This window comes from Engraulis encrasicolus, chromosome 16, assembly GCF_034702125.1.
Source record: "Engraulis encrasicolus isolate BLACKSEA-1 chromosome 16, IST_EnEncr_1.0, whole genome shotgun sequence".
Lineage (NCBI taxonomy): Eukaryota > Metazoa > Chordata > Actinopteri > Clupeiformes > Engraulidae > Engraulis > Engraulis encrasicolus.
In genome coordinates this window covers 10,548,594-10,560,588 of record NC_085872.1, presented here as the reverse complement: position 1 = coordinate 10,560,588, position 11,995 = coordinate 10,548,594, and the positions used below count along the sequence as shown (strand labels likewise).

Here is an 11,995-nt window from a genome sequence, read left to right as displayed (position 1 = left end):
GTAACTTCTTTTGACATACAACATCATACATCGACATAACACCGTCATTCGTTTGAAAACGACACATGGCGCGAGAGTACGAGTCTTCATGTAAGAGTCTTTCTCATGCTTATAGTTGTAGTATTCCGTTACAACACCAGAGGGAGTGAGAGAGACATACGGCTCTGAGTCTAAGGACAAATACAATACGTTACACTGCCTTACAATAGGCTACTAAAATATTGTATTTTCTTTTAAAGAAATTAAAATACTCCCTGCAGACGATAAAAACGGGGGATGGCATCAGCACTGTCTATAGGCTACAATCAGTGTAAAGTAATTAATCAGTGTAAAGTAATTACTGTAATGCATTACTTTTTTGCTGTAATGCAGTAATGTAAGGCATTACAGGGGAAAAAAATATGTAATATTTACTTAGTTACAATGCTAAACTTAAGTTACGAATGCATTAAAATGACCTGGATTTTAGTGGTATTCAGTAGGGTGGGTAAGAAGGAAGCTATTCCTGAACCTCTTGTCTGCATGCTGCCAAAAACACCTCTTGGGTTGGAGGTGAAAACATCATGACTTATTTTGATTTACACAGTAATACATTGCTAGATCCATATTTAGGCCTACAGTTCTTTTGGCGAAAGTAACTAAATGAATGCAAAAGTTGTGTCATGCTTTACATTTCAAATATGGTAATAGGGGGATTATTTTGAAAAGACAACAATCAGTAATGCATTACAGTTTTTAAGTAACTTGCCCAACACTGGCTACAATAATAAAATAAAAAAACAGAGGCTTTGCGCCAGCTTGTTGGTGTCACACACAAAAAAAGAAACAAACAAACAAACACCAGTGGTGGCTAGGTAGAAGTAGAAGTTGTTCACATTAAAAGAAAAGAAACAACTGCATGTCTTCATAGGCTGTATTTTCTGCTCATGTAGCCAAAAAAAGTGACGTGTGCATGGTGTGTGGCAGCTTACAGCCACCACCAGGCAAGTGATAGACATCCACAATAGACCTACTAATGTTCAAATCCTTCAAGCAAAATTATACTTAATTTGTTGAACAAAACCTTACACTCAGCCAGAATAAGACGTCATACATCATGTGAATTGCATTCAGATGTGTCACTTTATTCAAAGAAATGTTGATGCACACACTGTAGCAATGACATAAGTTAAATAATAATTTCAATTCCTAAATGAAACATAACAGGCCTCTTAATGTAAAACCACTGCATTATTAGCAATTGGCATTTCTGAATGTCTTAGCACAGTATTTAAAACACATTAAATCTACTGCTTTCCCAATGACAAATGTATTTAGCATTAACACCATTTGTCAAACTAGCCAGGTCTGAGGTAAATTGCACAGAAATATTACAAACACAACTGAATTATTTTAAAATATGCACAATTTGCATCATTCAGCAACTTTTTAAATATTGGTCTATTAAAACTGACCAAGATATTATTGGCAAATGTAGGAAACATTTACTAAGTGAAATAAACAACACCGTCTGCCACACCTCACAAGGTATATGCACTTAAATGCTTACAAATAAGGCAGAGAACATACAGCACTTTTTTTAAGTTAAGACAAGAACCTGTTAGGACATATCTTAGACATAACATTATGTCAACAGTCCTATCAGTGTGTTGAACTAAGACAAGACCACAGCCTATGCCCTCTGACTACTCCTCAAAAGGCTTCAGGCTATTTATTACATCATCTCACAGCATTCACCTCTTGTCACAGATGATGTGCTCTTTTCCAGTGCTGTCGATTGGACTGCTGGCTGTGTTTCTTGACGAGGAACGTATTTCTTTTATTAGTAATTAGTGTTATTTAAGACACTGAAATATCATTGTGCTGATTACTGCCCTACCTAGGTAGGTAGGCACACGTTCTGTGCAGTGTTTTCCAGAACACCTTTGTAGTTGCATTCCAACAAGACTGTTAGCAGGTCAGCAATAGCCACCATATACAACGTGCCAATGTCAAGCCCACACAACAAGACACACAAGCTCAGATACCATAATGATGGAACTAATACTCTGTCCTAGTAAAGAGGCCAAAGACTTATCTTAAATGAACTGAAATATGCTGTCTAAATCTGTGCATTTTTCTACCATGACGTAACTCTTATTGACTAAATTCCTACAGCTGCATACATTTCAAGCAGTCAGAATGCACATACACAGTTGAACATTCCTTGTGTTTTCCCTACCATGCCTCTACTGTACATAGTGTTTGGGAGTTGTCATTCCAAAGATCTCAAGACTTCCACACTGATCAGCAGGTCTTTGGTATGTTCATCTGGACTTGAGACTGCTATGTTATAACACTAATGTTTTTTTTTTTATTCTAACACTGTGCTCCTGTGTTAGCTGCCTGCAACAGGACCACCTTAATGGAAATGATTTTAATTGACCACAAGTTGTGTTCGTTATTGAATAGTTTGTGTTTTTTTTTACCTACACTGTATTTCATGCATTTTTGTCTTTTCATTCATTTACAAACACAGCCAAGTGACCTTTTACTGCTGCCGCCAAGTAAACTTTTTTTTTTCTCGTACCAGACGTGCTCATACATTCTGCAAATGAACACTAGCTTGCCATTCACTGTGCTTCACTATAGTATTATAGAGTACAGTATATATGTTGTGCTCCAGTATAGCGTATTGTACACTTGTCAGTTTAGTGCCATGGCTCAAAGCCACCTTTTTTTAATCAGTTCACACCTTATGAGAATAGTCTGAAATCTATGTGCTTTTAGCATTCACTCATCGCTGCAGTGTATCAAAAATAGAAAATTCTTCTTTAAAACATGAATAAGGAGTGGTTGGGTACCAAATGACTGTTGTCTAGAGGCTACAGCAATATATTTTGGCCAGAAACATGGCCGCAGTTACCTTGCCAGTATGCTGCATTGCATTTCCCGTTATGGATACTGTCATGATTATTAAGAGTCATTTATTGCTAGGATTTGTTCTGAGCAAAATTAAACCACTGTGTGTGTCTGTGTGCGTGTGCGTGTGTGTGTGTGTCTCTGTGTGTGTGTGTGTGTCTCTGTGTGTGTGTGTGTGTGTGTGTGTGTAAGGAAAGCAAAAAAAACACTGAGTGGTAAACATGTCAGGGCCGTGTGTTGAAAAGCATGAAGACAAGACAGCAACAAGTTCTTGCCCTACAGGAGCCCTTTTGTCCCTATGCTGTAGTGCAGCCCAGACACCCACTGTCCATCTCATTTACCACATGCTTTGCCCCCGTCTAGTCTCTGCTTGGGGCCACTCATCCCTCTCCCTGCCCTGTCACATGAGTCCACAAGCTGCACAAAAAGAAACGCCCTCCCTCCGGCCTGTCTCTACTTATCAATAAGTTTGACCAGGCTCTGTCTCAGGTCATTCAGATCAAATATCTTGACGTCCAGGATTTCGATCACCCTCTGCACCTCGCTTTCGATGCGGTCCCTCTCCTCCAAGGAGTTGGCCAGGGACTGCTCGGCACTCTGCACTCGGCGTTCCAGCTCCACGTTACGGATCTCCAGCTCCTTTGGAGAGAGAGATGGAGAGAGAGAGGGAGGGAGAGAGGGAGAGAGAAGGAGAGAGAGAGAGGGAGGGCAGAGAGATGGAGAGAGACACAGGGAAAGAGGGTGAGAGAGGGGGGGGGGGGAAGAATGGGAGAGAGAGAGGGAGGAATAAAGAGACAGATGGAGGAGGGGAGAGAGAGGGAGAGAAATAGATAGACGGACAGAGAGAGAAAGAGAGCACAAGATTGAGAGTGAGAGAGAGAGAGAGAGAGAGAGAGAGAGAGAGAGAAAGAGCAAGCAATAGAGAGAAGGGGAGGAAACAGGAAGGACATTCAAATAGAAGTGGTTTTATATTTTGTGTCGCTCTGAATTCGCAAATGCGCATACTGTATGTAATCTGGCTCTTGTGATGAATGTGGCTCCGTCTTGCGCCAAAAAAATTCATTACTAAACTATGGCAATACGCCTCGCTGTCTCTGTTAAAAAATGATTAACTTTTTCTGTGAATTTCACAAAATTCAGCAATATTCAGTGAAAATGTTTGGCATAGGAATATGAGGGGTAGGGGGATCACAAAAGTATTCTGGAGGTCCAAAAAGAGGTTCCAGAAGAAAAAGTTTGGGAAGAGTCAGAGGAACAAAATTGAAATTGAATCCCCTACAGTCTATAGGTGGACAAATACATTATTTAAAACATTAAGCTATAAATAAACTGAAGGGTACAAGAAAAACAAATCTTGAACAAGAATTAATATTTCCAGGACTTTTGATGATTTCTGCAAAATTCCAGGGCATTTCCAGGACTGGAAAACGGCCCTCTAAATATCTAAGTTATCAAGGTTTTCCAGGAGGAGTATGGACCCTGTACTGATGCATAGGCCAGTCAATCTAGCTAAGGCCCAAACCCGGGACAAATTGCAATAGTAATGGTTCCTACTTTTAAGTGATCCTTAAACCCCCTTGTATCACATATTAAAAATCTACAGCTTTATATTTAGTGGAACAAAAAGTCAAAAGTCAAAGTTGGCAGATTTCCCATTCATTTCTCCATTGGGAGACAATATAGGAGATACGGTGAATAGGGTAAAATTTTAAACTAAACTATGACATATTCATTTGAAATGTTCACAGTTGGTAACTCGCATTGAGACAAACAATTTTTGTATTGCAAGTTTTCTGAAATATGATGATGAAATATGCAAATGAGGTCATATGTACTGAAATATGTGATAAATCTGTGGCAACAGACCAAGCATAAAACAAATTGCAATAGTAATGGTTTGTACATATTGATCCTTCAACCCCTCTGCATCACATATTAAAAATCTACTTTCATCAATTCAGTGGAATATACTTTTCCCAAGGTCAAAAGTATCCGATTTTACCCACTGAATGGCAAAATGCATTGGAAATCTGCTACTTCTGACCTTCAAAAAATTATGTTCCACTAAAGTGATGAAGGTTGATTTTTCATATGTGATGTAGGGTGGATAAAGTATCAATAAAACGTGTGAATGAATACTTTTGCAATTTGTTTCATGTTTTGCCCATTGTTGCATAATTTATCACATAAGAAGATGTGATCTCATTTGCATATTTAATCATCATATTTCAGATAACTATACAGATAGCAATACAAAAAATATTTGTCTTTGTTTGAGTAAATTACTGTGAAAGTTTCAAATTGATATCTCATTGTTTAAAATTTTAGCCTATTCCGCAAGTATCTCCTATATTGTCTCCCTATGGGAAAATGAATGGGGAAATCTCCAACTTTGACCTTGAAGAAAAGTATGTTCCACTAAATATAAAGCTGTAGATTTTTAATATGTTATTTAGACATACCTAGGGATGACAAAAAACTTGGAATGATTACTATTGCGTTTTTAACTTTTCTACAATGATTTAGCCATTTAATAAAGCTATTTTAACTTTTTTGGGAAGAGTGCCTTGGATACTTCGTTTTGCATCCTATTTTTTGACCAAAGAGCACCTTCGGACTACCAACCAAAAACGCCGTAGCCCTCCAAACTTTTCCTATGATTACTATTGCAATTTGTCCCGGGTCAAACGCTAGATTGACTGGCCTAGTAGGAGACAAGGGAGTGAGACACCAAGACTACCTTTGTGATGACCATGAGTGTTCACTATTGACATTCTCTCTCCTCCATCATAATGCTTGCGGGCCAGAATTATTCATTTTTCAGATTTGGCATTTAAGCAGTGAGAAGGAAAACAAAAAACAGAAAAAGGTGATTTCTAAGGATTTCCTGACATTTACAGTGCAACAATAATACATCTCCACCTATCTGACTCTCTTTCTCTTTCTCAGTCTGTCTGTATCTCTCTTAGTCTGTCTGTATCTCTCTCTCTCTCCCCCTCTCTCTCTCTCTCTGTCTGTCTGTCTGTCTTTCTCTCTCTCTCTCTTTCTCTCTCTCAATTTCCAACTAACCACAGATGGATATGTAGTTTTATGTTGTGATATGTGATTTTTCCAATGTCCTTACTCACCGTTTGTAGGTATTTTTGCTTTGCGCCTTAGAAGTGTTATAGAAAAATGTCAAATTGCTCAAAAGAACACACCACCACAGATGTGTGAGGAACACAAACCCATAACACAAATTCCCACACCACTTACTATAAAATATACAGTGCCACATTTAGGGCTACAGCAATGAGGAAAACAGTGTTGTAGTGATGTCCACCTTTGTAGAGTCCAAGACATGTCAAAGACCAGGACTAGTCAACTCCAAGACAATTTTGGATCCAAACAGGTTTGAGCCCAAGATAATACAGAGTCCAAAAAGATTAGAGTTCAAGTCATGTCCGTGTCAAACAATGAAAAGGATGAATATCAATAACGTGAAAGTTTGAAGGTGACCTACTGTAGCCTATGTCACGCATTTGGAGATAACTAGCGTGTTATTGGATTTTATACAATAGTTAGATCCGGTCGAATTATTTCACAAATTGTGATTGGACAAGAGGCGTTTTACACGTCACTAGGAGTGAGGGTATCCGCCAACACTCTATGAATGACTCTTCACATCTAATAATCACTCCGCGACCAAAGATACAAAGTAACCGTAACCAACGTGGTGCGCGTTGCGCAGCGACCAAAAACAATAACTGGAACTATTTTTCCGGAGCGGAGGAACAAGCAAATACACAATCAAATAAAGTAATTAAAATAATTTAACATTTCTTTCAATGAACTAATTGTGTTAGCAAAGGAACTATTGTATAAAAGCAATATAACACTTGTGGTCGTGAGGTTGTTCTGGGACACCCTCACGGGTGTAATTACCTACGGCACTCAGCCTGCGGCTTCGTGCCTGCGGCGAATCACACCTGTGAGGGTGTCCCAGAACAACTTCACTCCCACTCGTGTCATATTGCTAAATCAAGCTCCACTTTAGAATCTACGGTGGCCAGTGTTCTAAACCAAATGAAGACAGACTCAGGAGAGTCCAAAAGCCATATTTGCCAAGACCAGTGTCCGAGTCCACGACAAGTCTGAGTCCAATTACAGGCGAGTCCCACACAAGTCCAAGACAAGTCCAAGTAAAAAATGGACTTCAGTCCGGACTCGAGAACTACAGCCCTGGAGGCAAACGACTAGGTTATTATTAATGCCTATACTGATGTTGCAATTAACTTTTGCACTCATGTTCTGTAATGTGTGAGAGAGAATGGCTACAAGGGGCATAGTGTAAAAGGTGTGCTTCTTTTGCTGAAATCTTTTGCTTTGCTGACAGTCAAGGTGCCAGCTTCAAAGTAAATTTGGAATTGCATAAATTGCTACAAGCTACACAAATTAAATTACCCCAAATGAATGTGGTATGGTGTAATTAACGAATTGACAGTAATGTGTGAAACTGGTATTAATTTGATTGAAAGTCAATTTGGCTGAGGTGTCAGCGAAGTGTAATATTATATAATGTTAATGCCCTCAGGCATAGCAGGGCAGAGCGTTGGCCCATTACCTGTATTCTGTGAATGGCCTCCTCTCTTTCCTGTTCCATTTCATGAAAATCGGATTTCTTGGCCTGTAGTATGCGAATTTCCTGTAGGAAAAAAAACAGGAAATAATGTATATAACGTAAATCATGGCTTTACTTGAAATCAACTATCAGTTGATGAGCATGCACTAAAATACAGAGGTCCTTTTTCATTTTGTTGGTATGAATGCTTTACAGGCTTTCATTGAAGTGAACAAGTGAACACTTGTGTTTGGCGCAGGTGAATCGATTCTTCCATTCCACACATGATGTGAATTATAAAAGGGAAAAAAATAGCACCAAACTTGACTGTCCACATGTGGTAGTTTCCTCACCTCGTCTTTGGCCTTCAGTAAAGCCTCCAGCTCCTCCAGCGACTGAGTCAGCTCGTCCTTCAGCATGTCACTGGGGCCATGCCCACCGTGGGCCTCAAGGTCTGCCACCTGGACAAGTAGACAGTAATCAGCAGGTGCAGCTCAATCTTTGTCCTATGTCCTTTCACATGGCCTCTGGCCTTGTGACGTTAAGCTTGACGTCATCAACGATGTACGTTTTTTCATTCAATATTTTGCAAAAGCATCAAGGTCATTCTCTATTTACAATCATTTTGAATGGGAGAAAATTCCCATAAAGCCAGTATGCGCTGGTCAACAACAAGGAAACGTCATTGTTTTCTCCATGGAGGTGGGGCGACATTGAGGCAAGAGGTCAGATGTCAGAGGAAAGAACAGGAAGGAGGACAAAGATTGACTTGCACACACTATACATGGCAGACAAAATGGAGGAGCAGGAGGTGATGCTGCTGCTGGTTGCAGTCCAAAGGAATCAACAACCAATCAGGTAGAATGGTGTCCAGGACAAGGGCTCCTATCTCTAGACTCTACCTATATACATATCACAGAAAATTATGGTTGGGGCCCCCTGAAAAATTAACAAAGTTATTAAATGTGCAAATGGAGTGTCAGAGACGAGAAAAAGAACAAAAAAAACCTTGTGCTAAACATACACAAATACATAATAATCGATGGCCAGCAAACAGAATGGTGGATAGGGCCCTGAAAAGTATATAAATCAATATGTGTGGTAAACATAACAGCAGTCATTGTTTCCCCTTGTGCTGTAAGCGAATGGGAGTTTGGCACAAGCTCTCACAGACAACTGAAACATGCTGGTCTAGAAACGTGGTCATGTCCCTTTCTGCATGTCCCAATGCATGCTCATTGACTACAGCAGTAGACAGTGCGTTTCATGCGCCTCTGGTGTGGAGGCAAGAAATTATACAGTAACTGCTAGGTGTGGGTGTTGGCAAAGGGTTCAAGATTCAATGCGCATCACGATATACAGTGCCCTCCATAATTATTGGCACCCCTGGTTGAGATGTGTTTTTTAGCTTTCAATTATTTTATTTTTTTTCTAAATAATATGGGACCTTAATGGAAAAAAAGAGAAAAATACAACCTTCAATACAAGTGCATTTATTCAGTGGGGAAAAAATCCCACATAAAGAAATAATTATTTGACATCAAATAATGTGTGTCACAATTATTAGCACCCCTGGTGTTAATATTTTGTACAACCCCCTTTTGCCAACAAAACAGCACCTAATCTTCTCCTATAATGTTTCACAAGATGGGAAAAGACAGAAAGAGGGATCTTCAGCCATTCCTCTTTGCAGAATCTCTCTAAATCATCCAGAGACCTGGGTCCTCTCCTCTGTACTCTCCTCTTCAGCTCACCCCACAGGTTCTCAATGGGGTTGAGGTCAGGGGACTGAGATGGCCATGGGAGGAGCTTGATTTTGTGTCTGGTGAACCATTTCTGTGTAGATTTGGCCATATGTTTAGGGTCATTGTCTTGCTGAAAGACCCAGTGACGACCCAGCTTCAGCTTTCGGGCAGAGGGCAACAGATTTTGATTTAAAATGTCCTGGAATTTCAAAGCATTCATGATGCCATGCACCCTAACAAGGTTCCCAGGGCCTTTGGAAGCGAAACAGCCCCACAGCATCACTGACCCACCCCCATACTTCACAGTGGGTATGAGGTGCTTTTCAGCATGCGCATCTTTCGTGGTACGCTAGACCCACTTAGAGTGTTTGTTGCCAAAAAGCTCAATCTTGGTCTCATCTGACCAAAGCACACGGTCCCAGTTGAAGCCCCAATACCGCTTGGCGAACTCCAGACGCTTGCGTTTATGATTGTGAGTGAGGAAAGGTTTTCTCCGTGCATGCCTCCCAAACAGCTTGTTGGCGTGTAGACAGCGCCTGATGGTTGATTTGGAGACTTTGTGACCCCAGGATGCTACCATTTGTTGTAATTCTGTAACAGTGAGCTTTGGAGATATTTTGATTTCTCTTACCATCCTCCTCACTGTGCGTGGTGGCAAAATAAACTTGGGTCCTCGTCCAGGCTTGTTTACCACTGTTCCAGTTGTTTTAAACTTCTTAATTATTCCTCTCACAGTGGATATGGGCAGCTGCAGTTGAGTGGCAATCTTTTTGTAGCCTCTGCCTGACCTGTGAAGGTCGACGTACATCTGGCTCACTTGTATGCTGTGTTCCTTTGTCTTTCCCATGTTTAAGAGTGGATAAGAGAAATGGCCTCGGTGTCACGTCATATTTATACCCCAGGGAAACAGGAAGTGATGAATTACTAATTAAATGTTCCTACATACTCTGGTAAACTTTGTAAACTACTGTAGAAATGACAGAAATGCTTCAATTATATTTATTTCCTGGGAATTGTTAAGGGTGCCAATAATTGTGGAACAGGTGATTTAATGAAAAATAATTATTTTTTAGTCAGGGATTTTTTTATTTTCTTACAATTCATTTGAGTTGAAGGCTACATTTTCCTACAATTTTCAGTGTGACAGTATTCTTCTGCAATAAACACTTAATTTATTTTAAGGCTTTTAACACATCTTAACCAGGGGTGCCAATAATTATGGAGGGCACTGTACATTCCACGATGCGATACTATCACGATGCATTGAGATACATGTATTATTGCGATGCATTGCTATATTTTCTTCATTAATTTTCTTTTTTCACCTTTGCCAACATTATACAATAAACATATTTTAAAAAAACTATGATAGTATATACGTAGAATAGGTTGCAAAAGGCTAATAATAAAGTTTCAAAATAATGATGATTTGAAGCTTGGGAGCACTATCACATCATATCATGTGGTTGGTTTCTGGACTAAAGGGTAACAACATTTTGAGAGGACACATCACGATACTGCGCCCTACATCGCGATACAGTATTGTGACTGCGTATCAGGATCAATCAAGATTCGATTCAATATCGTCACAGCCCTAGTACCTGCACACTGCAGTATGTATTTTCTGTTGTCTACTATCTCATATGTAGTAGGTGGGTGTAGGGGTAAGTATAATCGTTTTGTATTGTTATGCTGTCTATTGTCTCAAGCTGCTTTAGATTATGAAAGGACAAAGTATCTATGGTGTCCATGTACACATGAAAGCAATTATGGCCCGAGTGAGTTCGGGCAGACATTGTAGCCCCTTTACACATGCCGTTCCACCACTGGAACGTTGTAATAGTCATTGTACAAAGTTAACTACCATAGTACTACACCACTGTGACTGTGCGCAAGGAATAGTAGTAACAATACATTACACATTTGGCAATTGCCATTCTGATAACAGCTAATTTATAACAAGGGCCGTGTCTTAAGGGGTTAAGATCTGCAGTCATGATATTCTGCCCACCTGGGGGTCATGGAACAGAGCTCCTGGCAACCACAGACCATATTTAAGTCTCACTGTCACATTTTCGACCTCTCTTGAGAAAGCATGTAGGCACCTGCCCTGCGACATTGATATTTTTATTGACAGCAAGCCAAAAAATGCAAGCCAACAAATTTATTTCACAAAATATTGTTAACAGGTGAAATAAAATCAGAACGGTTCTGTCTGTACAACCTATGGCGGCCTGTCTGCAGCATGTGCAAGCTAACGTTATCGCTCGTCTGTCAATGCTGCCGAGTCCATGAGGACTAGCACCTGACTGCTGCACTGTGGGTACACACTAGGGCTGCAACGATACACTCAAGACGATATTCGGTGCGTACCACTATCTTTGACCTACGGTTCGACACTCCCCACGAAAGATAATAATGATGATCATTTAAAACTTGGAAACACTATCGCATCATATCATGTGGTTGTTGTCTAGACTGAAGGGTAACAGAACAGCATCATGACCACAATTTCTCAGTTCGATACAATATTGTTACAGCCCTAGTACACACACGGCAACAAACGGACAAAACATGCTCTTACAGGTCTGCTTGATGGGAAGCATAGGAAGAGAGAGGGGGAGGGAATTATTTTTAACTGTGTAGAGCACAAAAAATACCCCCCAAATGAGGAGCTGCCAGGTCCCTTTGGTGATTTTTCATTTCGCCTAAGTAGGCCATTGAAAGTAGGATATTGCTGTCCTACAAC

At 40.1% G+C, this 11,995-nt stretch overlaps 1 protein-coding gene across 2 annotated transcripts in view; it reads right to left on the bottom strand.

The window, feature by feature from the left end:
* Positions 1-3,081: 3,081 nt before the first annotated feature.
* Positions 3,082-11,995, bottom strand: part of LOC134465113 (homer protein homolog 3-like) — a 38,753-nt gene continuing 29,839 nt past the window's right edge. For both annotated transcript variants that reach the window (XM_063218572.1, XM_063218571.1), the window contains exons 8-10: positions 7,855-7,962; positions 7,505-7,585; positions 3,082-3,540 (exon numbers count right to left, since the gene is read on the bottom strand). In XM_063218572.1, the coding sequence (XP_063074642.1) occupies positions 3,355-3,540; positions 7,505-7,585; positions 7,855-7,962 (375 nt within the window). In that variant the 3' untranslated portion in view covers positions 3,082-3,354. The remainder of the gene's footprint in view (positions 3,541-7,504; positions 7,586-7,854; positions 7,963-11,995) is intronic.